This window comes from Somniosus microcephalus, chromosome 12, assembly GCF_052327205.1.
Source record: "Somniosus microcephalus isolate GS21.2 chromosome 12, FLI_Smic_1.0, whole genome shotgun sequence".
NCBI lineage: Eukaryota > Metazoa > Chordata > Chondrichthyes > Squaliformes > Somniosidae > Somniosus > Somniosus microcephalus.
Window position 1 is genome coordinate 102,084,247 of NC_140998.1, and position 27,021 is coordinate 102,111,267.

At 47.6% G+C, this 27,021-nt stretch overlaps 1 protein-coding gene across 10 annotated transcripts in view; it reads left to right on the forward strand.

Moving 5' to 3' along the window:
- mipol1 (mirror-image polydactyly 1) overlaps positions 1-27,021 on the forward strand; it is a 418,898-nt gene that overhangs the window by 275,160 nt on the left and 116,717 nt on the right. For 9 of the 10 annotated variants that reach the window (XM_086003343.1, XM_086003344.1, XM_086003342.1 and 6 more), the window contains one exon: positions 16,313-16,420. In XM_086003343.1, coding sequence (XP_085859469.1) covers positions 16,313-16,420 — 108 coding nt within the window. Of the gene's footprint in view, positions 1-15,814; positions 15,907-16,312; positions 16,421-27,021 lie in introns of all 10 variants that reach the window. The other variant, XR_015080271.1, reaches the window with a different exon arrangement.

The window sequence follows — 27,021 nt, forward strand, 5'->3', positions numbered from 1 at the left end:
GGGGCAAAGAGTATACCCCATCGGAAAGATAAAAGTCAAGGTGATACACAAGGGCAAAGAACACCAAGGAATGGACTTATATGTACTACCTGAGGGAGGTCCACCACTTCTGGGACGGGAGTGGATCAGGAAAATAAATATGGACTGGCACTCCCTAAAAGCAATAACGGTAGATTCCGGAAAAAAAAGATGTCAAACCTGAACGATTGTCCAGAATATTGGATGAGGCTAAAGAGGTGTTCTAACAGGGACTGGGAACACTGAGAGGAATTAAGGCAAAAATCAAGATTGCAGAACATACAAACCCAAAATTTTTCAAAGCCAGACCGGTACCTTATGCGATACGACCTGCTGTGGAAGCTGAGCTGGAAGGGCTAGAACGTTCAGGAGTACTGTCTAAGGTGGACTGGAGTGAGTGGGCCACGCCCATTGTTCCCGTCATGAAGCGTTCATCGAGTAACAAGCCAGGGGAACCGGGGAAGGTCCGCATCTGTGGAGACTTCAAGAGTACAGTTAATCCGGTGCTTCACACGGTGCAATATCCGCTTCCGCGGATTGAGGATATCTTTGCTTCATTGTCTGGCGGGAAACGCTTCACCAAGATAGACCTGGCGCAAGCGTACTTACAGATGGAAGTTGAGGAAGAGTCGCGCCAGTATCTCACAATCAACACGCACAGAGGCTTGTATCGATATAATAGACTGGTTTTTGGAGTGGCTTCGGCTCCAGCAATTTGGCAGAGGGCCATGGAGCAGGTATTACAGGGAATTCCAAGCACTCAATGTTACTTGGACGATATCCTGATTACAGGAGATGACGATGAGGAACACCTTGCAAATTTGAAACTGGTGCTCACCAGATTGAAGGAATATGGACTTCGAGTTAATCGCCAGAAATGTGAGTTCTTTCAGAAACGGATCTCGTACTGTGGTCATGTCATTGACCAGGAGGGGCTGCACAAGTCACCTGACAAGATCGAAGCTGTTGTGAAGGCTCCCGCTCCGGAAAATGTATCCCAGTTGAGGTCGTTCCTAGGGTTGATTAACTATTACCATAAGTTTCTGCCAAATCTATCCACGGTGCTGCACCCGCTGAATGCTCTTTTGCAGAGAGAAGTACCATGGAAGTGGAGCGAGGACTGTAAGAAGGCCTTTCGCAAAAGCAAGGCATTGATTACCTCAGAGGAAGTGTTGGCTCACTTCAACCCAACGCTACCTATTCGTTTAGCTTGTGATGCTTCTCCTTATGGTGTTGGAGCAGTACTCTCACACAAGTTGCCAAATGGCTTGGAAAGGCCAGTCGCATTTGCATCCAGATCATTGACCTCCGCTGAGCGCAACTATGCTCAGATAGATAGGGAGGCTCTCAGCCTTGTGTGGGGAGTAAAGAAGTTTAATCATTACCTGCAGGGCCAGAAGTTTACACTGCTGACAGACCACCAGCCATTGGTATCCATATTCAACCCTAAAAAGGGCGTTCCCATTATGACAGCGCAAAGGCTACAGAGGTGGTCCCTTTTTCTAGGGGCACACCAATATGACATAGAATACAAAGGATCAAAACAGCATGGGAATGCTGACGGTTTATCGTGCCTACCGTTGCCCACGGTAGAAGAGGCGCCTACAGTGGACCCAGTGGAGATGTTCCACTCAACCATAGTGGAATGTCTACCAGTAACAAATTCTACCATTGAAAAGGAAACGAGAAATGACCCGACTCTCTCACGAGTCTACGATTTAACGGTGAAGGGATGGCCAGCACATGGCGAACCACTGTTGCCAGCATTCTCGCAAAGAAGAGAACAGCTGTCAGTGTGCCGAGGAACCTTGATGTGTGGATCCAGAGTGGTGATTCCACCCAAACTCCAGGATAAAGTGCTAAAGGAGCTTCACGAGGGGCATCTGGGTGGAGTGAAAATGAAGAACCTAGCCAGAGCGTTTGTGTGGTGGCCAGGTATCGCTGGAGACATCGAAGAAATGACCAAGAGCTGTCTAGGATGCCAGAAGGTCCAAAACGCCCCACCACAAGCCCCTCTACATCCATGGGAGTGGCCCTCATCTCCATGGCAAAGGGTACATATCGACTTTGCTGGTCCATTTATGGACTCAATGTTCTTAATCGCGGTGGATGCACACTCCAAGTGGCCGGAGGTAATAAAGATGTCCTCCACCACCACGGGAAAAACCATCACAGTATTAAGGACCATATTTGCCAGGAATGGGCTGCCGGAACAGATCTGTTCTGATAATGGACCGCAATTTGTGTCCGAAGAATTCAGGAAGTTCTTAAAAAACAATGGGGTTAAGCACTACACGTCCGCCCCATACCATCCCGCCACCAATGGATTAGCTGAAAGGTTTGTCCAGACCTTCAAGAAGGCCATAAAGGCCATGGGTAATGAAGACATAAATCTACAACATAAGGTAGATAACTTCTTGTTTGCGTACAGGAATGCAACACGTGGTTACAAATCAAACTCCCGCCATGATGTTTTTCAATAGAAGACTGAGATGCCGGCTGGATTTGATCAAGCCAAACATCAGAAGGGACGTAGAGAACCGGCAATTTCAAGGCATGAATGAAAGGCCAACTAGAACCTTCCAGATAGGTCAACAAGTTTTGGCCCGGGACTACCGTACCGAGAAATGGCAGCCTGGAACTATTTGCACACGACTAGGACCACTGATGTATACCGTGGACATTGGTGAAAGCATAATAAGGCGCCATGCTGACCAGATCATAGAGTCATCCGAAAAGGGACAACCTACACCACAACTCTCCGCCTAATGATGAAGCAGAGATACCCATAGTATCTACCTCCGATCCGGTGATACTGGAACCAGATGAACCCGACACTGGCATTCAAGCCGAATCGACCTTGCCAAAAGAACCTCCTACACCACCGAAAACTACTACACCACCGAGGCATTATCCGGACCGAGTCAGGAAGCCTCCAGAGAGACTGACTTATAATTGATTAACTGCAGCAAATGTGTAGATTATTGTTCTTGTAAACATGTTAATTAATGATTACTTAAAATGTTATGTACTAATTATCTAAAAGGGGAGGAATTGTAGTGTATGTACCTTTTTAAGAGCCCCTGTGTACTGTAATACCGGCAGGGACCACTCGGGTATATAAGCCTGTATAACGTCTTGTATCTTTTAGTTCAGCCCTGACCTTCGACTAGTAAAGACCTGTTAAAGTTATTCTTGTGGTCTGTGTGCAGTGATTCATATTAACCATAACTGGAACACACAGACTTAACAGTTCTGGAGTACTGTCCAAAGTGGACTGGAGCGAGTGGGCTACACCCATCGTTCCTGTAATGAAGAGGTCATTGAGTAATACGCTTGGGGAACCAAAGAAGGTTCGCATCTGTGGGGACTTTAAGGTGACAGTGAACCCAGTCCTTCACACGGTACAATATCCGCTTCCGCGGAGTGAAGATATTTTTGCCTTGCTATCTGGAGGAAAACGCTTCACTAAGATTGATCTGGCCCAGGCGTACCTGCAAATGGAGGTAGAAGAAGCCTCGAAACAGTACCTCACGATCAACACTCACAATGGTCTCTACCATGCAACACGTGGTTACAAACCAAACTCCCGCCATGGTGGGCAGCATGGTGGCATAGTGGTTAGCACTGTTGCCTCACAGCGCCAGGGACCCGGGTTCGAACCCGGCCTCGGGCGACTGTCTGTGTGGAGTTTGCACATTCTCCCCGTGTTTGCGTGGGTTTACTCCGGGTGCTCCGGTTTCCTCCCACAGTCCAAAGATGTGCAGGTTAGGTTGATTGGCTATGATAAATTGACCCTTAGTGTTTAGGGGGATTAAATACGTGGGGTTACGGGGATCGGGTGGGATATCTGTCGGTACAGGCTCGATGGGCCGAAATGGCCTCTATCTGCACTGTGGGGTTTCTGTGATTCTGTGAATACAACCGGCTGGTGTTCGGGGTAGCATCAGCTCCGGCTATTTGGCAAAGGGCAATGGACCAAGTCTTGCAAGGGATTCCAGGGACCCAGTGTTATTTGGACGACATCCTGGTCATGGGCAAAAATGACAGTGATCACCTCGCCAACCTGGAGCAGGTGCTCACTAGATTGAAGGAATATGGGCTCCGAGCTAATCGCCACAAATGCGAGTTTTTCCAGAAGCAGATCTCGTATTGTGGCCACGTTATTGATGAAGAGGGGTTACATAAGTCCCCTGAAAAGATTGAGGCAGTAGTCAAGGCTCCAGCACCGGAAAATGTGTCACAACTGAGGTCGTTCCTCGGGCTGGTGAACTACTACCATAAGTTCTTGCCAAATTTGTCTACAGTACTACACCCACTGAACACCCTACTGCAAACGGGGGTACCATGGAAGTGGAATGACGAATGTAAACGAGCTTTCCAGAAGTGCAAAGAATTGATCACATCAAAAGAGGTGTTGGATCATTTCAACCCAGCACTACCAATTCGGTTGGCGTGTGATGCATCACCCTATGGTATTGGAGCGGTGCTGTCGCACAAATTCCCGGACGGCTTGGAGAGGCCAATAGCCTTTGCGTCACGATCACTAACCTCAGCCGAGCGTAACTACGCCCAGATTGACAGGGAGGCCCTCAGCCGAGTGTTGGGAGTGAAAAAGTTCAACCACTATCTGCACGGGCAGAAGTTCACCTTGCTGACTGACCACCAACCACTTGTCTCCATCTTTAATCCAAAGAAGGGCGTTCCGGTGATGACTGCGCAACGGCTACAAAGATGGTCCCTTTTTCTCGGGGCGAACCAATATGAAAGAGTATAAGGCCACGAAACAGCATGGAAATGCTGATGGGCTATCACGTCTGCCACTGCCTACTGCGGAGGAAGCACCAGCAGTGGATCCTGTCGAAATATTTTATTCGACTATAATTGAACGCTTGCCAGTAACTAACGCGGATATAGAGAAGGAGACCCGAACTGACCCGACACTGTCTCGGGTATATGATTTGACGGTGAAGGGATGGCCAACACATGGCGACTCACTGCTGCCAGCACCAGAAGAGAACAGCTGTCAGTATGCCAGGGGACCTTGATGTGTGGCTCCTGAGTGGTAATTCCACCCAAGTTAAGGGAGAGAGTGCTCAATGAGCTTCACGAAGGCCATCTGGGAGGGGTGAAAATGAAAAGCCTTGCTAGGGCTTATGTGTGGTGGCCGGGGATCGATCAGCAAATCGAGGACCTGACGAGCTGCTCAGGATGCCAGAAGGCCCAAAATGCACCACCACATGCCCCTCTACACCCATGGGAGTGGCCCTCCTCTCCATGGCAATGGGTGCATATTGATTTTGCTGGTCCATTCATGGACTCGATGTTCTTAATAGCCGTGGATGCGCACTCAAAATGGCCTGAGGTGATCAAAATGTCCTGCACCACCATGGAGAAAACGATTGCAGTCCTACGGACCATATTTGCCAGCAACGGCTTGCCAGAGCAGATTTGCTCTGATAACGGACCACAGTTTGTGTCCAAAGAGTTTCGGAAATTTATGAGAAGCAATGGGGTAAGGCATTACTCATCCGCCCCGTATCATCCAGCCACAAATGGATTGACTGAGAGGTTCGTACAAACCTTTAAAAAGGCAGTAAGGGCCATGTGCGACGACGACATTCCACTGCAGCATAAGGTGGACAATTTCCTGTTAGCCTACAGAAATGCGACACATGCAGTCACCAACCAGACCCCGGCCATGATGTTCGTTAACCGAAGGTTGAGATCTCGTCTGGATTTGCTCAGACCAAATGTACGAAGAGATGTTGAGAATAAGCAATTCCAGCACATCAATGAGAAGCCGACAAGGAGCTTCAATGTAGGGCAACCAGTCTTGGCCCGCGACTACCGAACAGAGAAATGGCAACCAGGAACGATATGCACACGGCAGGGGCCACTAATGTACACAGTGGATGTTGGGGAGAACATTGTGAGACGCCATGTCGACCAGATCCTAGCGTCACAGGAACGAGTCAACCCCATGTCTCGCATACCTGGTGGTGAACCTGACATACAGGTAGCATCTACCCCAGAAACAATAGCATCGGAAGCTGATGAACCAACCGACGACAGGGGGGCAGAATCGCCTCCGCTCCAAGAGCAAGACACTCAGGAAAGGCGCTATCCAGAAAGGATCAGGAAGCCGCCCCAAAGACTGAATTTATAAATGGACTATTTTCAGTTAATGTGCATGTTAAAAGTGTTAATTGTTAAATGAATGTTATGGTACTGTTAATCTAAAAGGGGAGGACTTGTCGTGTATGTACCTTTAAGGGGAGAACTACTTTTTACAGCTCCTGTATACTGTAGTACCGGCAATGACCACACCTGTATATAAACCCTGAGCAGGGATCTGTACTGTTAGTTTTAGAGCAACCCTCATCCAGTAAACACCTGTTGATTGTTCCTCTGCAGTCTCTGTCGATTATTTGAAGGACACACTACCTAAAGATTCACGGATTTAACAGGGTGCTTGGGTTGAGGTGCGCTCCTTCCGCTTTATCTTCCGCCTCCGCTTGCTCCCGGCGAAGAGACTCTAGGTATTCGGCGCCTTCCCGGATGCTTCTCCTCCACTTTGTACGGTCTTGGGCCAGGGATTCCCAGGTGTCGGTGGGGATGTTGCACTTTTTCAAGGAGGCTTTGAGGGTGTCCTTGAAGCGTTTCCTCTGCCCACCTGGGGCTCTCTTGCCGTGTCGGAGCTCCGAGTAGAGCGCTTGTTTTGGGAGTCTCGTATCGGGCATGCGGATGATGTGACCCGTCCATCGGATTGATTGAGTGTGGTCAACGCTTCGATGCTGGGGATGTTGGCCTGAGCGAGAACACTGACGGTGCGCCTATCCTGCCAATGGATTTGCAGGATCTTGCGGAGGCAGCATTGGTGGTACCTCTCCAGTGCTTTGAGGTGCCTGCTGTACGTGGTCCATGTCTCTGAGGCATACAGGAGGGCGGGTATCACTACTGCTCTGTAGACCATGAGCTTGGTGCCGGGTTTGAAGTCCTAGTCTTCAAACACTCTCCTCCGAAGGCGACCGAAGGCTGCACTGGCACACTGAAGGCGGTGTTGGACTTAGTCATCGACGTCTGCCCTTGTTGACAGTAGGCTCCTGAGGTATGGAAAGTGGCCCACTTTGTCCAAGGCCTTGTCATGGATTTTGATAATCGGGGGGCAGTACTGTGTGGCGAGGGCAGGTTGGTAGAGGACCTTTGCCTTACAGATGTTTAGTGTAAGGCTCACTCAGAGGTTGAACTCCAAACCATCGTTAACACCTTCACCGAAGCATATGAGAGCATGGGCCTTACACGATACATCCGTAAGACAAAGATCCTCTACCAAGAACTCAGTAACGTGCCTAACACAGCTGCCAACAAAGTAGAGAACTTACTGAATCGCCCAAAACAAAGGAAACTTCAAAACCAGAGCAAAAAGGGGATAGAAAGTCTGAGAACCCTGACAGAGCCATGCTGGTTCTGTGTTTGAACTGGTTAAGTGTATGAAAGAAAAGAAAATTCTAGTGTGTTCTTGAGTTAAACCGTCATTTATAATATTGGTTTTGTATAAAATAAAGTACTACAGGTAGACTATCCTTTATCCGAAAACCTCGGGACCAGCCGAGTTTCGGATAAAGGAGAATTTCGGATTTCGGAAGGTGGGTCGGCGGGGGTCGGCGGGGTGTCGTGCGCACGACTTACGCTGACGCTCAGCGTAAGTCAGTCGGGGTCCGCGGGGGGGTCGGCGGTTGTCGGGGCTGGCGGGGTCGGCGGTTGTCGGGGCCGGCGGGGTCCGCGGGGGGGTCGGCGGTTGTCGGGGCCGGCGGGGTCCGCGGGGGGGTCGGCGGTTGTCGGGGCTGGCGGGGTCCGCGGGGGGGTCGGCGGTTGTCGGGGCCCGCGGGGGGGTCGGCGGTTGTCGGGGCCCGCGGGGGGGTCGGCGGTTGTCGGGGCTGGCGGGGTCGGCGGTTGTCGGGGCCCGCGGGGGGGTCGGCGGTTGTCGGGGCCCGCGGGGGGGTCGGCGGTTGTCGGGGCTGGCGGGGTCGGCGGTTGTCGGGGCCAGCGGGGTCCGCGGGGGGGTCGGCGGTTGTCGGGGTCGGCGGGGGGTCGTGCGCACGACTTACCCTTTATCCGAACTTCCGAAACCGGAACCCTCTAAAAACCGAAGGTTTTTTCGTTCGTACGCACGACTTACGCTGAACGAAAAAACCTTCGGTTTTTAAGAGGGTTTCGGTTTTCGGAAGTCCGGATAAAGGGTAGCCTACCTGTACTGCACTCCTCTTGTACATAACAGCCACTTGTTTTTTGGATTTCATGAGCTATATTTTACGAGTCCCAGCCAACTACAGAGAATGGGGATAATAGATGAAGTCATCTTTTCTGACACACTTATGGAATTTTTTTTATTTAGTCAACTGCTCCACTAACCACAGCTATGATGAGTATGAATCTGTATACAAGTGCTAAAACAATCCAGAGGAAATTTGTGTAAGTTTATTGCTTCGTATTGTGATTACAGTAGTTTGAAAACGGTTTGCTCACATAGTAGCAGTTACTGCACCCCAAAAGTAATTAATTGTGTGAAGCTCTTTGAGACATTTCAACATGATAAGGTGGAATACAAATGCAACTGTTACTGTTATGTGTTTATCCACATAATCAGGAGGCAGGATAATAATGGGAACAACTTGAATCAGCCTAAGTAGCTACTGTAGCAACTGAGACAACAAAATTGGAGGTGGCAACAGAACTGCAAATTTGTTTCTGTTAAACAAAAGTATTTTGATGCTTCAAAATTGTAATTTCCTGTTAAAGTTTTACTTAATTTAATTTTTTGAACTTGTCCATAGATATCTGAATTGTAGTTGTATTAGTGTGCAATTGCACTATTTTGAGTTCTCCAGCTGCTCACTTTGAAAATGTATTTATTGGCCCAGATTTTGCGGTGGATAATGATGGCTAACTGTCAGCATTTGGCGTCTCTGAAACTGACTGTAACTTCATGATTTAGCACATGCGCACCTAAACATGGAAATCCTGAAGTTGCAGTCAGTCATTCGCTGCTCCGATATGGGCGTTGCTGTAGACCGCCTTCCGCCCCCACACCCAGCAATCCATGAAATCGGCAGAACTGACAAACTTGAGCTTTTCCGCACTAATATCACTGTTAAAAACCCCATTAAATGATAAGCCTTGTTGAAATAGGGTTTTAACCGCCTATTAACTGCTAAACAACCGTTCTGGCCCCGAAAAACTTATTTTTGTATTTGTGGAGTGTTAAATTTCTCCATTATGAAAATTACAATTTAAAATTTTTTTAGTTTGTTTATGATATTTCAGCTTCTACCTCAACCCCAGTGTATGTCCCAAACTTTATTTCGCTCTCTAACATTTTTAAAAAGTTCAGGTAATTCAGTGCTTTTCATTTCCTGGTTTGCTGTCTGAGAATTCTTCAGTGTGATTGCTGGTTTGACAGCATCTTGACATCAGTGCAGTTCTTCGCTGGGGATTCCCATTACACAGCACTACAATTAATTGCACATCAAGAAAGCTAAACTTCTCACTACAAAGGTCTTGCGATCTCTGTGGGCAGCTTTCTTCAAGGTCAGCGGCGCGCGCTTTAGTTTCACAGCTGACCACAAATTACGGGCCATTGTTTGCAAGCAACAAATTTTCCTTATGTGACATAAATTTCAATGGGCAGTGTGTAGAAGGGGAAAAAAGGCTGTATTGATGCAGGAATTTACACTTTTGTGACATATGGGTCTTTATCCTAACTTGGCAGCCAGTCTTGTTTTGAATCTTGTCTGGAAACGATTGATATTGTTTGTGTCTACCCAGGAAGAGCTTGTGAAGTGTCAAGAGTAAATGGATGTTTGTCTGCAAGCTTTCCTGAATACAACACAAGAATCTAGATGTTTCTAGAGATGATAGCTGTAGCAGGGCATTCCATCTGAAGTTCACTTTATTAAAGATACAGCAGTTAGTAGTAATCTCAGCTGTTAGCTTTACTGCAGCTGTTGCAGTAAGATTTTTGAGGCTGAGGAATAGCTATGTGGAATGGTAATATTTGTGTAACTGAAGTATTGTCTTGATTATTTGCTTCTAAAAGTATTAATGAATGAAGATAAGTAAGCTTGGAATTGTAACTAGAACCATGGTAAGATCATTTGTAATTTGCAAGCTTGATTTTTAAAATAAATTAGAAGGATGAACGTAATAGACATACTGTAGGTATTCGTGTTGACCTCTCGGGACGAATGCCTACTAAATAATTCAGTTCGAGTTCGGATGATTAATCACTAAGTTGTTTATTAACTGGAACTGACGAAATACAACAGGTAAGCTGGCTTTATGCAGGAGCAATGCGAGATAGGTCTTACCCCGACGGGGACTCCACGAGGACTGAGTCCGTCGTCCTCGGGAGAGCGTGATGATGTCATCACGCTTAGTTGGGTTTTCCCGCTCTTCGGATGTCATGTGACCGCATCCTGACGCTAGCGCGTTGGCCCGCACTTGGGGCGGTCACGTGACCCGCGCCAATACGTCGGCGCGTTCACCCGGTGCGAAGGCTGGCCGTTGAGGCCGAAGTCGCGACCGCGGTAGCAGGAGCTGGCGGCCAAGCTGAGCCGGTGCTTGCCGCAGGGGATCGCGTCACTCGTCTGCCAGCCGATGCGGCCGAAGTCGCGGTAGGCCGGGCTGTGCCGGCGGCTGTTGCGCGTACGTCACGCAATGCGTGATGTGACGTCAGCGCGCTAGGGCGCGTCTTAAAGGGGCAACGGCCCCCACAGGTAAGTTAAAGGGGCAATGGCCCAAACAGGTAAGTAATACACGTACAGTTAGGTTAAAGTGAATTATATACATTATATGTGTAAGGGACACCCGGTGGAACCGCCACAATACGTTGCAACTTCTGTTGGGAAGACTACTGGAGAGCATTGTCAAGGACAAAATTAATTCTCACTTGGAGAAGCATGCTTCAATGAGGGACAGCCAGCATGGATTTGACTAACCTGGTTGAGTTCTTTGATGAACAACGACAACTTGAATTTATATTTATATTTGAGTAACAGAGAGGGTTGATGAAGGTGGTGCCCTCGAGAAGGTGGTGGTGAGACTCCTTCTTGAACTGCTACAGTCCTTGTGGTGAAGGTACTCCCACAGTGCTGTTATGGAGGAAGTTCCAGGAATTTGACCCGATGACGATGAAGGAATGGCGATATATTTCCAAGTTAGGATGGTGTGTAACTTGGAGGGGTACTTGCAGTAGATGTGTGTGTATATATATATATATGGACTTTCAAAAGACATTTGATAAAGTATCACATAACAGACTTATTCGGAAAATAGAAGGACGTGGTATTAAAGGGGATGGTGGTAACTTGGGTATGTAATTGGCAAAGGGATAGGAGGCAGAGAGTAGTCGTGAACGGATGTTTTTCTGACTGGAGAGACGTATGCAGGGGGGTCCTCCAAGGGGTCAGTATTAGGACTATTGCTTTTCTTGTTGCATATAAATGACATGGACTTGGGTATAGGGAATACAATTTTGAAGTTTGCAGATGATACAAAACTTGACAACGTAATAAATAGTGAGCAAGATACTAGCAGACTTCAGGAGGACAGCGACAGACTGGTGAAATGGGCAGGTACGTGGCAGATGCAATTGAATGCGGTTAAGTGTGAAGTGATGCACTTTGGAAGAAACAGTACTATTTTGAGGGGGTGCAAGAGCAGAGGGACATGAGGGTGCATATTCACAAATCTTTGAAGGTGGCACGGTAAGTTGATAAGGCGGTTCAGGAAGTGTACGGAATACTTGGCTTTGTAAATAGGGGCATTGAATACAAAAACAAGGAAGCCATGCTAAACCTTTACAAATCACTGGCTAGGCCTCAGCTGGAATATTGTGTGTAATTCTTAGGAAGGATGTCCAGGCCTTGGAGAGGGTACAGAGGAGGTTTACCAGGATGATACCAGGGATGATGAATTTCAGTTGTGTGGTGAGATTGGAGAAGCTGGGATTGTTCTCGTTACAGCAGAGCAGGTTAAGGGGAGACCTAACAGAGGTATACAACATTGAGGGGTTTTGATAGAGCAATTCAAGAGAACCTGTTTCCTCTGGCAAGTGGGTCAGTAACCAGAGGTCATAGATTTAAAATAATTGGCAAAAGAAGTAAGAGGGGAAACGTGGAGACATTTTTTCTCTGAGGATTGTTAAGATCTGGAATGCACTACCTAAAAGGGTGATGGAAGCAGATTCCATAGGAACTTTGAAAGGGCAATTGCACATGTACTTGCAGAGGTACTACCGAGAACGGTGGCATAGCGGATATGTTACTGGACTAGTAATCCAGAGGCCTGGACTAATATCCGGAGACGGGAGTTCAAATCCCATCACGGCAGCTGGGAATTTAAATTCAGTTAATTAAATAAATCTGGAATAAAAAGCTAGTAAATCCTGTCTTCACACTGAGGACACCCTCCATCGTGTTGTGTGGCACTATCACCGTTCTAAATGGAATAGCTTAAGAACAGATCTAGCAGCACAAAACTGGGCATCCATGAGGTGCTGTGAGCCATAAGCAGCAGCAGAAGTATATTCCACCACAATCTGTAACCTCATGGCCCGGCATATCCCTCACTCTACCATTACCATCAAGCCAGGGGACCAACCCTGGTTCAGAGGAGTGCAGAAGAGCATGCCAAGAAAATGAGGTGCCAACCTGGGGAAGCTGCAACACAGGACTACATGCATGCTAAACAGCAGAAGCAGCATGCCATAGACAGAGCTAAGCGATCCCACAATCAATGGATCAGATCAAAGCTCTGCAGTCCTGCCACATCCAGTCGTGAATGGTGGTGTTGATAATTAAACAACTAACGGGAGGAGGAGGCTCCATGAATATCCCCATCCTCAATGATGACAGAACCCAGCACGCGAGTGCAAAAGACAAGACTGAAGTGTTTGCAACCATCTTCAGCCAGAAGTGCCAAGTGGATGATCCATATCGGCCTCCTTTTGAAGTCCCCACCATCACAGAAGCCAGTCTTCAGCTAATTCAATTCACTCTACATGATATCAAGAAACGGCTGAGTGCACTGGATACAGCAAAGGCTATGGGTCCTGACAACATCCCGGCTGTCGTGCCGAAGACTTGTGCTCCAGAACTAGCCGCGCCTCTAGCCAAGCTGTTCCAGTACAGCTGCAACGCTGGCATCAACCCGACAATGTGGAAAACTGCCCAGGTATGTCCTGTCCCCAAAAAGCAGAACAAATCCAATCCAACCAATTACCGCCCCATCAGTCCACTCTCAATCATCAGCAAAGTGATGCACGGTTTCGTCAACAGTGCTATCAAGCGGCACTTACCAATAACCTCACCGATGCTCAGTTTGGGTTACACTAGGACCACTCGGCTCCCGACCTCATTACAGCTTTGGTCCAAACATGGCCAAAAGTGCTGAATTCCAGAGGTGAGGTGAGAGTGACTGCCCTTGACATCAAGGCAGCATTTGACCGAGTGTGGCATCAAGGAGCCCTAGTAAAATTGGAATGGGGAAAACGCTCCACTGGCTGGATTCATACCTATCACAAAGGAAGAAGGTTGTAATTGTTGGAGGTCAATCATCGCTGAAACCCCCACCATCAACATGCTGGGGAGGTCACCATGGACCAGAAACATAACTGGACCAGCCACATAAATACTGTGGCTACAAGAACAGGTCAGAGGCAAGGTATTCTGCGGCGAGTGTCTCACCTCTTGACTCCCCAAAGCCTTTCCACCATCTACAAGGCACAAGTCAGGAGCGTGATGGAATACTCTCCACTTGCCTGGATGAGTGCAGCTCCAACAACACTCAAGAAGCTCGACACCATCCAGGACAAAGCAGCCCGCTTGATTGGCACCCCATTCACCACCTTCAACATTCACTCCCTCCACCACCGACGCACCGTGACTCCAGTGTGTACCATTTGCAAGATGCACTGCAGCAACTCGCCAAGGCTTCTTCAACAGCACATCCCAAACCCGCGACCTCTACCACCTAGAAAGACAAGGGCAGCTGGCACATGGGAACACTATCACCTGCAAGTTCCCTTCCAAGTTACACACCATCCTGACTTGGAAATATATCGCCATTCCTTCATCGTCATCGGGTCAAATTCCTGGAACTTCCTCCATAACAGCACTGTGGGAGTACCTTCACCACAAGGATGCAGCAGTTCAAGAAGGAGTCTCACCACCACCTTCTCGAGGGCAATTAGAGATGGGCAATAAATGCTGGCCTAGCCAGTGACGCCCACATCCCAGGAACTAATAAATAAATTTTAAAAAGGACTAACTTTCAGGGTTATGGGGAAAAAGCAGGGTATGGAACTAAATTGGGCAGCTCTTTCAAAGAGCGAACACAGACTTGATGGGCCGAATGGCCTCCTTCTATGCTTTAAGATTCTATGCTTCTAACTTACCTAAAGGAATTTTCTTTTAATAGGTGTCGTTGCAGGATTGTCTCGTGGTATCATAGAATCTAATCCATTTACATACATTTGGTAACCAGTGTTTTGACATTTTTATCCAGTGCTCCAGAATGATTTGGATTTGCTGTGTTAAACATGGCAACTGTAACAGTTACTTGTTGCCTCAATATTGTTTTTAATGTTCTACTGAGGCATTTTGCAGTACCTGTATTCGAACTTGCAATTTGTAGTTGAAAACTGAAGATGGAAAGGCGGGTTTAATTCCATAAAGCATCCAGTAGCAAAGTTAATACTTTTAGTAAAGTGATACTACGTAGGGCTCAGTATTCTATCAGGAAATTTTCAAGATGGTGGCCAGTAAAATGGTAACATGTAAAGACAATTTTATTTGAATATTTCTCAAAGCTGGAGAAAGGTATGAATATTTTAGATGGCATAAAGAAGAGTATTAAATGAGCCAATCTCTACTAAAATGAGGAGAGGTTAAAATAAAAGGATCTCTACAACTGTTTAAATAGAGAACAGATGCACAACTTCTTGAACCTTAGAGAATGAATATTTCTACAGTACTACAATATACGGTGTTTTTTTTTCAAACCTGTATAGGTGATCCAAAAATAGTAAGATTTCTTTTAGATTTGGAGCAACAACTTGCACTTACATAGCACCTTTCATGTAACAAAATATCTTAAAGTGCTGCACAGCGAATCTGTGCAGACAGCTTATGGGAGTGATTAACGCTGCCTGAGCAGAAAATATGTGTTGAGGTGTGCACCCTTCTCCCCTCCCTTTTTGGAATCACTAATTCATGCTGGCATAAAAGTTGAGAACCAGTTTGCTTCCAGACTTCCAAGTTCTGATGAAAGGTCATCGACCTGAAACGTTAACTCTGTTTCTCTCTCCACAGATGCTGCCTGACCTGCTGAGTATTTCCAGCATTTTCTGTTTTTATTTCAGACTTCTAGCATCCGTAGTGTTTTCTTTTTGCTTCCAAAACTTTGATGAAGTGCCCATGCTTCAAGTGTGTGCCCAGCCAGGTTATTCTACCAGAGTGGGTACCACAACCTATACTGATCTTGCCCTTATACAATAGCAAAATACTGTGAATGCTGGAAATCTGGCCTGCTGAGTGTTTCCAGCATTTTCTGTTGTTATTTCTGATCTTGCCCTTACTTGACATGGGTTATCATCCTTAAAAACTGGAAATGTCTTTGTTTAACATAGAATCCATTAAATATGGGTTAAACAAGTATTTAGAGAACATTGAAAGTTCTTCTAAAAAAATCTGTACATTTTTATTAAAGGAAGTTCTAATATTTTTCCTCCTAGGTCGCATCCAAAATGAACAGTGGTTATTCTGTGCAATTGAAGCTAAAACAGTCTAGTTTAATATTGAGAGCAATGAAAAGCTTTTTATTGAGGTATAAATTACATTGAATGGATTGGTGCTTTGATTAATCTGCTCTAATCGTATAAATACTAAAAAGGAACTAACTTTCAATCATAGATAAGAGTTTGTGTTGGTGTTACAAAAATGTAACTTATTGACACGTACGCAAGTCTTAGCACTGCAGTAAAATGCAGAATCTATTTTTGTTGTAAAAAAGAGATATGTATGTGATGGCAGCTGAACAGGATGACAAAATGTTCACTCCATCAAACATTTTATGTAATGATACAGATTTTCCCAAAAGATATTTTAAAAAATTCTAAAGTAGGAATTTGCTAACTAAGGTGTAGTTAATAATTTGAATATTTTTAAATCACACTCAACCCCAGAAATGTTGTACCACCTGTTAGCTAATATGCTGCTTTATTTGTCCCCAGTGCAAACGGTTGGAGCAGGAGCTTCATCTTTTGAAAGAGCAGAGCCAGACAATGGCAAACAACACAAGACAGCTGACTACTGAAAACAATCAGGAACGTGCCTTGAAGGTAAATCTCTTGCACTCTCTGAGTCAAATTAGGGTTGTAAGCCATGGATGCCATCTCTGTTCTACTGATTTCTGTTGTGTACATTTCAGCACTAGTGTGTTATGGTGTTTGCCAACAACTCCTTCTTTAAACATAGATGCAGTGCCCTTCTGAAGGGGTTTTATATATGTATTTATTTATGTAGAACATCAAATTGCAAGATAGACATATTGAAACTATGCAGTTTCAGTACCTATATCTGATTAACTTTCTGTTGTCTTTTCTATTTATAATTAATGTTTAGATTTTTTGTAGTTATTTGGAATTAAACTATGTATCTCCATTTCAAAGAATCTATTTATTTATGCGCAACGGGCCAAATTTTGCGACCCCCCCCCCCCCACGGGTGCGTACGAGGTATGTACGCACCTGTAGGGGCCGCGCAAGTGCCGGGTTTAGGCATGCGAAGCGCATGCGCTACAACCCGGCACTTGCGATCTGTCATGAATCTTCTTGACCGATCATCCGCAAACCCAGGAGATGGGCTTCCACGGGTGGAGAGTTGCGCTTTTTGCACAACTTCTGCCCACTGAAAGCCTGTCAAATTCTTACGCCTGGTAAGGCCTGCTTTTACCAGCATAAGAGTTTTAAAAAATAGAAAAATAAAATTTGATCACTAATTTATAAATTAAAAATACTCTTTAAAAAAAGGTAAGTTTATTTTTAGCCCCGTAAAAACATTTAATTATTTTTTTCAAAAAATTTAATTTTTGTTTAAAATATTTAATTAAATGTCATTTTAATTAACTTTAAATATGTAATGTTTTTTTTAAATTTATTCAGTGTTTTAGTGTGTTTTTAAATGTGATCCCCATTCATACTTTTGACAGTTCTGTGCGTACAAAACTCAAAAGTATGAAGGGGAATTCCCTTCTATCATTGGTTCGCCTGGCCCACGTGATCTCGGGCACTTGCGAACCGCATGCGCCCCTGGGATACCTGGGCCTTTGCACATTTCGAAGAGGAGAGGCCCAGGATTGCAAGCCTCGGGAACTACGGAACCAGCAGGTCAGTTCGTAGATTTTTTTTCCGATCGGAGGCATCCGCCCGCAGGAAGCTTCCGATCGGAAATTCCGGGCCATTATGTTTGAACTTATCTTTAGCTTCTTGTGTTGTTTAAGTCCACATTAACACTGGCCACTATGGCATTTGATACAATTTAACAGTTGTCATTTTTGTAGATTACATCCAATTCATAAAACTAAAGCCTTTTGTACACAGTGATTTGCATTGTTGCATGAATATGTGTGGGTTTATAAGGTAAACATAAGAATTACAAACTGTGGGACATGCTTCTCAGATTCTGGTGGGAATTTTGTGGAGGGAGGCGGGAAGCTCAGAGGTGGTCGGGAAGGCCCTGCCTGCCGACTTTAATGGTAGGGCCTGATTTGCATGTGAGGCCTCGGTTTCCTGCCCGCAGCCAGCCAGATTGAGAGGCTGGCTGGCTGGCTGCGGGGTGGGTAGGGCTGCGGCTGAATAGAGAAGGGAAGGATGGTTCCCGTGAGGGCCGGGCCGTTAAATTGATCGGGATGGGTGGCGGGGGGGTGGGGGGGGGGGGGGAAAGCGTGTGGCAGGGGGTGCAAGGGTGAAGAGAGGATCGGGGGCTGGGCAGACGAATGGGGGGGTGGGGGCGGGCGGGTGGTTTGCAATCAGGCTGGGCAGACAATTGGAGGGGGTGGGGGGTGGGAGACGAATGGGATCAGGGAGGGGAAAGGATGTGGCGGGGCGGCGGGTGGTGCTTGGGCAGGGATCGTGCCATTCTGTTAGGATCGGGTGGGGCGGGGGCGGCGTCTGACAGAGAGTAGGGCCAGATGATCGGAGTAGGTGAAGAGAAGATCGGGGCTGGCCAGCGGAGGATCGTTGCCGGCCTCAGCATTGGGGAAGTGGGGGAGGCCTGGGGGCGGTGATCGAAGGTTTCTGATCGCGGGGGGGTGGGTTAGGCAGGGGACCCTGGATCCAGGACGTAGGCATAAAGGCACTTAACTCCTGAATCCAGCAGTCCCCGTCTTGCTTTAACTGCCGAATTGTGTGAAACCCCTCCACATGCAGTTGAAAACAAAATGGAGGTTACAAAAAGAGGCTTGCAGCCTCATTATAGTATTTAAATTGACATTCCGTCCCCTGGGAGCAGGTTGGTTGCCCCCCCCCCCCCCCCATCTCGCCTCTGTTAAAACCGTAAGTAGACGGGTTGAGGTCGGGAATCCCATTTTTCACAATTTAGCCAATTTAGCTGCCCCCACACTCCAAACCCACCTGGTTTTTTAGGTTAAAATTCCCCTTCTGTCTGGGTTCGAATCCAAAGCTTTGGCTAGTGCAAACAGATTCCTGAAGTCACTGTAGTACTAATTTACTGGACAGAATAGACACTTTCACATGGGCACTCATCTAGTTCAGATGCCTGGCAATTGACATCAGTGAGCCGGCACTCTGTCTTAACCCCACTACAAATTGGGTCTACAGTTCCAGCACAGGCCTAAAGCACAGATTTAGCTGTTTAAACACAGGAAGCTGGCTTATATTCACTGGCGTCCTAGAATCCCAATTAAACGAAGACCAGTATAAAGGCCAGTAATGTGAGCTTGAGTACAAGTTGAACATCAGCTCCTAACTAATGTATCTCTTTGTCTAGCATTTGGTATCGTATGACCCATTGTGGGCAGTCACAGATGCCTACCTTCAAAGGAAATCTACAGAGCTGTCCGGGAGTTATTCTGGGATTTGTTCTAAAACGAGATTGTCATATTGTCAAAACTACCAGGCTGTGTAGCTTTCGGTTTTATCTCCGATTTTTCCCTCTGCATAAAGTCTCCATCCTAAAGTCATTGACCTGGATTCTCCTCTGAATTACTGTAAATTTTGGAGTGAATCTGGGCCAGCAAACAGACTAAAATGAGTTCTTAAAGGTTACTGCCTCAAATCTGCCACAATAAAAACTGCACCTGCAATCCCCCCCTTTAAAAATGCCAGTTCGATTTAAGGTCTGTTGAAGTCTGCTCTGCCACATTTAAATAGGGTCAAGGGGAAGTGTTCACCCCTCTGCCCCATTCTCCTCAATTTTTGTCCCAAATAATTACCGTCACTATATCAGAAGGTTGGTGTTTCTTTGCCTGCGTGGTTATCTAGTTAGTACTTTATGGGTTGAGTCTGGGCTTTTGCTACTATTTTATTCAGCGCTGCTCAAAGTACTGCTTTGCATTCTCATCGTCTAATTTTCAAAGGAAAAGACTTTATTTTGTTGTTAAGAGGAGGAGGATGAAGGAATGGAAGAGGCTAGGTTGGGGGCTTTTAGAGTCATACATCACCAAAAGTATCTCTTCCCTACATGCTAACACTCACTCACTGGGCTATACAGACCAAGAAATTCTTATGAAGGCATCCCACAGCATGTGGGGGGTGCACAAGAAGGAGAGGAAGTGGAATGGGAGAGCCAGCTACCAGAGCAAGGAGAGCACAAATGAGAGCCCAGAACCTTCAATAAATAAAAGTTGAATCATTTCACACTTGCCTGTTCACCATCTCCACATTTATCTTGTTCTGGTATCATCCTTGTAAGTATTTTTTGCACCTTCTCCAGTGCCTCTATATACTTTTTGTAATATGGAGATCAGAACTGTGCATGGTACTCCAAGTGTGGTCCAACCAAGACTCCATACAAGTTTAACATAACTCCCCTGCTTTTCAATTCAATTCTATTCTTCTAGAAATGAACCCCAGTGCTTTGTTTGCATTTTCTATGGCCTTGTTAACTTATGTTGCTACTTTTAATGATTTGTGAATGTGTACCCCACATCTTTTTGCTCCTCTACCCAATTTAGACTCTTACTTTCCAAGGAGTATGTGGTCTCCTTATTTCTCCTACCAAAATGCACACCTCACACCTATATTAAAATACATGTGCCATTTACACACCCATTCTGCAAGTTTATTAACATCATCTTGTATTTTGCCGCAGTCCTCCCCTGTATTAATTATTCCCCCAATTTGGAGTCTTCCGCAAATTCTCGAGTCTAAATTGTTTATGTAAATGGTGAGTAGTAGTGGTCCTGGCACCGATCCCTGTGGAATGCCACTTCCCATCTTCCTTCAGTCTGAGTGAAGGGAAAATTGGGGGTAGGGAGGATGGGAGACTAGGATGAAGTCAGGTTCAGCAGAGAATGGGGTGGGGGAGGTAGTGACTGGGGCAGTTTTATGGATAGTCTTACACTTCCAAAGACACCCAAGAGCTCCTCATACTTCGTATTGGAGATGAGAATGAAGGGAGAAAAAGAGCCATGGGTTGCCTTTGCTCCCTTGGATAATTTTGTAACCATAGGAGGATTTGGCTGAGGAGAGCAAGACATGATAGTGCTAGCGTGATTGAGCCAGTCTTATAACGAATGATGAAACTGTCATGCACTTGAGTTTGTGGCCCTGGGACTGAAGGGACCGAAGATGGAGAATACCAAGGAATGAAAGGAGTAGGAGATGGTGAGTGATTTGGTAGGTACGAGGGTGATAACCAACAAGTTTATATAAAGGGTGGGAACGAGTGAAGCCTGACGGGCAGAGAAGTTCGGTTAGGAGAGTTTAGACGCAGCAATTGGGAGGTCCCGCGCAGACCGCTCACCAACTGTAACGCTGGAAGTTTGAAGGGACTACGCACCTAATATAAAAAATGGAGGGAACATTGAAGAGGAGACACTCGATGCAGAAACTGAGGAGGAGGCCGGCATGGGGATGGCAGTACACAATAAGTATTTCAAGTACAATGGAGGAGGAATGGAAGAATGTGAAGTAACCGAAAGAGGCAAAGGTGCTGGAGGAGTGGGGGGAGAGAGCAAGGAATTTGAAATGAAAGCTACATCACTGCAGCAAGGAATGTATAACCAAGTGGGAAGGAGTCTTTGTCCATGATGCACTATCAATTACTCATAAAAGACTGAGAGTTAAGAGAGTAACTAAAGGCTTTTATTGACAAAAGAATGAAGGTCTGCCTCGAGTGGTCGACCGGTCCAGAATACAAAGGGCTGGGGAGCAGTCACCTTTATACCAGGACTTGTGGGAGGAGTCAGCCGAGGCATGTCCAGGCATGTACACAGTGGAATACAAACAGTGGTTTACCACATTCACCCCTTGTTTAAAATTGAGTCCGGCGGGGTGAAGTGTATTAAAAGTTAGTGTATTGGAGTCTCTCCGGAGGTCTTGTCTGCCGCTGTGATCGGCGTGGCGACAGCAGGGGTAGTGGAGCTTCCGGCGTCGAGTCCTGCGTAGGCTGTGGCACAGGCGTGTCGTCCTCGTAGATGTCGAGCGGGTCGCGGGGCCCAGGCCTGCCGTCTGCTGGGGCTGGATATCGGATCGTGGGGGGGGGTGGTAGTGAGTAGTGGGTTACTGCGGCCCCCGAGGGTGCAAGGTCTCTTATGGAGACTGTGTCCTCCCGCCCGTCCGGGTATGCAATGTAAGCATACTGGGGGTTGGCGTGGAGGAGGTCGACCCTCTCGACCAGGGGGTCCGTTTTATGGGTCCTCACGTGTCTTCTCAGTAGGACCGGCCCTGGGGACGTCAGCCATGGCGGTAGCGATGTCCCCGATGTGGACTTCCTTGGGAAGACAAACATTTTCTCGTGAGGGGTGGCGTTAGTGGCAGTGCAGAGCAGTGACCGAATAGAGTGGAGCGCATCGGGGAGCACATCCTGCCAGCGGGAGGTTGGAAGGCCCCTGGACTTTAAGGCTAGCAGGGCGGCCTTCCAAACTGTCGCATTTTCTCTTTCCACCTGTCCGTTCCCCCGGGGGTTGTAACTGGTGGTCCTGCTTGTGGCAATACCCCTAGTTAGCAGGTACTGACGGAGTTCGTCGCTCATAAACGATGAGCCCCGGTCGCTATGGATATAGCTGGGGAAACCGAACAGGGTGAAGAGGTCGTTCAGACATTTAATGACCGTGGCACTGGTCATGTCCGGGCAGGGGATGGCGAACGGGAAACGGGAGTACTCATCAATAATATTGAGGAAGTACACATTGCGGTCGGAGGAGGGGAGAGGCCCTTTAAAATCAATGCTCAGGCGCTCGAAGGGGCGAGTGGCTTTTATCAGGTGGGCCCTGTCTGGTCTATAAAAGTGCGGTTTGCACTCAGCGCAGACTTGGCAGTTCCTGGTCATGGTCCTGACCTCCTCAATAGAGTAAGGCAGGTTGCGGGCCTTGATGAAGTGGAAGAACCTGGTGACCCCCGGGTGGCAGAGGTCATTGTGGAGGGCCCGCAGTCTATCGATCTGCGCGCTGGCGCAGGTGCCACGCGATAGCGCATCCGGGGGTTCATTGAGCTTCCCGGGCCGGTACAAGATCTCGTAATTGTAGGTGGAAAGTTCGATTCTCCACCTCAAGATCTTGTCATTTTTGATTTTGCCCCTCTGCTTGTTGTTAAACATGAAAGCAACTGAACGCTGGTCAGTGAGCAGGGTAAATCGTTTTCCGGCCAGGTAGTGCCTCCAATGACGCACAGCCTCCACAATCGCCTGGGCCTCCTTCTCAACAGCGGAGTGTCTGGTCTCCGGGCCTTGGAGGGTTCGTGAAAAGAAGGCCACGGGTCTCCCCGCCTGATTGAGGGTAGCGGCCAGGGCAAAGTCGGACGCGTCGCTTTCCACCTGGAAGGGGATGGATTCGTCCACTGCGTGCATGGTGGCTTTGGCAATGTCCTCCTTGATACGGTGGAAGGCTAAGCGGGCCTCTGCCGTCAAGGGGAAAGAGGTGGACTTGATCAGCGGACGGGCCTTGTCCGCATAGTAGGGGACCCACTGGGCGTAATAGGAGAAAAACCCGAGGCACCTCTTCAGGGCCTTGAGGCAGTGGGGCAGTGGGAGTTCCATAAGGGGAAGCATCCGGTCGGGGTCGGGGCCGATGACTCCGTGTTCCACAACACAGCCAAGGATAGCGAGGCGGTTTGTGCGGAATATGCACTTCTCCTTGTTATATGTCAGGTTCAGGAGTTGGGCGGTGCGGAGGAATTTTTCGAGGTTTGCGTCATGGTCCTGCAAGTCACGGCCGCAGATGGTCACATTGTCCAGATATGGGAAAGTGGCCTGCAACGCATTTTGATCTACCATCCGGTCCATCTCCCTTTGGAAGACGGAGACCCCGTTGGTGACGCCAAAGGGAACCCTAAGGAAGTGATAGAGGCGGCCGTTTGCCTCAAAGGCAGTATACTGGCGGTCCTCAGGGCGGATAGGGAGCTGGTGGTACGCTGATTTCAGGTCAATGGTCGAGAAGACGCGGTATTGCGCGATCTGGTTGACCATATCAGCTATGCGGGGGAGTGGGTAGGCGTCCAGCAGGGTGTAGCGATTTATTGTCTGGCTGTAGTCGATGACCAGGCGCTGCTTCTCACCGGTCTTAACGACCACAACCTGGGCTCGCCAGGGGCTGGTGCTGCCCTCAATAATCCCTTCCTTCAGGAGCCGCTCCACTTCGGTTTTAATGAAAACCCTGTCCCCGGCACTGTATCGCCTGCTCTTTGTGGCGATGGGCTTACAGTCGGGGGTGAGGTTAGCAAACAGTGGGGGGGGGGTGACTCTGAGTGTGGAGAGGTTGCACCTGGTGCGCGGCGGGCAATTTGGAAGCTGCTGGCTGCGGACTGTGAGTGGGGGTAGGGGTCCACCGTACGCCATTGTAACACTTTTAAGGTGGCACTGAAAATCTAGCCCCAGCAGGACGGCAGCGCAGAGGTCGGGCAGGACCAGAAGTTTAAAATGATCGTACACAGTCCCGTCCACTACGAGTGTCACCACGCAGTAGCCGCCGATGTCCGCCGACTGGGACTCGGAGGCCATAGAAATCCGCTGGTGCGCAGGCAGGACTGGGAGAGAGCAACGCCGCACCGTGTCGGGGTGGATGAAGCTCTCAGTGCTCCCAGAGTCAAAAAGGCAGATTGTATCGTGACCATTTACCTTAATGTCCATTGTGGAACTGGCCAGCTGGTGCGGTCTCGCTTGGTCCAGTGTAACGGATGCCAGCGTAGGGGTCGGTGTGTCGCTGCGGGTATCAGATGAGGCGGTGTTGGGGGCCTGCTGCGTTCCGGCTGTCGTCCAAGATGGCGGCGTCCATGATCCCCATGTGGCTGGAGGCGTCCAAAATGGCTGCTGTACCGGTGGTTCGCACATGGCCGGGGAGGCCCAAGATGGCGGCCCGCATGGCCCACACGCGGCGCTGCTGGGGTTCGGGGTGGCTTTGGCCCTGCAGACGCTAGCGTAGTGTCCCTTCTTCCCGCAGCCCGAGCAGATCGCGTTTTTCGCCGGGCAGCGCGCTCTGGGGTGTTTTGCCTGGCCACAGAAGTAGCATTTCTGGCCTTGGGGCACTGCTGTCTGGCCTTGGGACACTGCTGCGGTAGTTGGGCCGTTGCTGGGGTGTGGCTGGGGTGGCACGGCGCTATGAGGCGGTCCTACCGTGTCCCAGGCTGTCATTCCCCGCGGCGTCCACGGTGCAGAGGAGTAGGCATCCATGCCCCAGTAGGCTGCATCCAATGATAGTGCGAGTTCAGAGGCCTTGTTGAGGTCGAGGTCACTCTGCTCCAACAGTCGCTGTCGGGTGTAATTGGATCTGTGGCCCGCTACAAAGGCGTCCCGGATAAGTTCCTCTGTGTACACGGCGGCCTTTACATCCTTACAACCACAGGCCCGGCCAAGCACAGACAGTGCCTGAAGGTATTCCACGGTCGATTCCCCAGGTTGTTGTTTACGACTCCCCAGAAGGTGCCTGGCGTACACTTCGTTCACTGGGCGCGTGTACTGGTCCTTGAGGAGCTTGATAGCGTCCGCGTACGAGGTCGCGTCTTGGATGACCGAGTACACTCGGTGGTTCACTTTGGAGGTCAGGACATCCAGTTTGTCCTCGTCCGATTTGATTGCTGCGGAGGCGGTCAGGAATTTTTCGAAACACTTAAGCCAGTGAGTAAACTTGGTGGATGAGTCCGCCTCCCGATGATCTAAGTCCAGGCATGCTGGTGTGAGGATCTTCTCCATTATAAAAATTTTGTTAATAAAATTGATGCACTATCAATTACTCATAAAAGACTGAGAGTTAAGAGAGTAACTAAAGGCTTTTATTAACAAAAGAATGAAGGTCTGCCTCAAGTGGTCGACCGGTCCAGAATACAAAGGGCTGGGGAGCAGTCACCTTTATACTAGGACTTGTGGGAGGAGTCAGCCGAGGCATGTCCAGGCATGTACACAGTGGAATACAAACAGTGGTTTACCACAGTCCATAAGCCAGATCTGTCAGATTTATCCACCACAAGACCATAGATGGCTAGAGATTTGTTTGTGAACAAGAGGCCAAGACAGAGCAGAGTAATGGTTGATTTGGGGCTGTTTTCATTTGAACAGAGGAGATTAAGGGGTGATTTGAAATTATGAAGGGATGGGACAGACCAGATAGAAATAGACTGTTTCCAGTAGTGAGGGGTCCAGAACAAGGAGACATAGATATAAGATTAAATGTAAGAGATTTAGGACAAATCAAGAGAAATGTTTTTACACAGTGTTATGAGACTGTGAAATACATTACTAGAGTTCATGATGGAAGCAGAGACCATGTCAACCCTTAAGAATAGGTTAAAGAAAGAAAAAACTCGCATTTATAGATTTCAGTACATCCCAAAGCACTTCACAGCCAATTAAATACTTTTTTTTTTTTAAGTATAATCACTGTTGTAATGTAGGGAAATGAGTCAGTCAATTTGTGCACAGTAAGGGCCCACAAACAGCAATGAGATAAATAACCATTTAAACTATTTTAGTAATGTTGATGAGTAATAAATGTTGGCCAGGACATCAGGAGAACTCCTAAATTCTTACAGCACAGAAGGAGGCCATTCGTGCCTCTGCCGGCTCTTTGAAAGAGCTATCCAATTAGTCCTACTCCCCTGCTCTGTCGCAGTAACCCTGCAAATTTTTCCTTTTCAAGTATATATCCAATTCCCTTTTGAAAGTTACTATTGAATCTGCTTCCACCACCCTTTCAGGCAGTGCATTCCAGATCATAATAACTCTGCGTAAAAAAAAAAGTCTCCTCCTCCATCCCTGGTTCTTCTGCCAATTATCTTAAATCTGTGTCCTCTGATTATCGACCCCCCTGCCAATGGAAACAGATTCTCCCTATCTACTTTATCAAAATCCTTCATAATTTTAAACACCTATATTAAATCTGCCCTTAACCACCTCTGCTGTAAGGAGAACAATCCCAGCTTCCCAAGTCTCTCCACATAACTGAATCACTCATCCCTGGGTACCATTCTAGTAAATCTCCTCTACAGCCTCGCTGAGGCCTTGATATCCATCCCAGAGTGTGGTGCCCAGAATTGAACACAATACTCTAGCTAAGGACTAACTAGTGATTTATAAAGATTTAGCATAACTGCCTTGGTTATGTAATCTATGCCTCTATTTATAAAGTCCAGTATCTGTATAGTTTAACAGCCTTATCGACTTATCCTGTCACCTTCAAAGATTTGTGTACATGAACCCCCAAGTGTCTCTGTTCCTGCACCCCTTTAAAATTGTACCATTTTGTTTATATTGCTTCTCCTCGCTCTTCCTT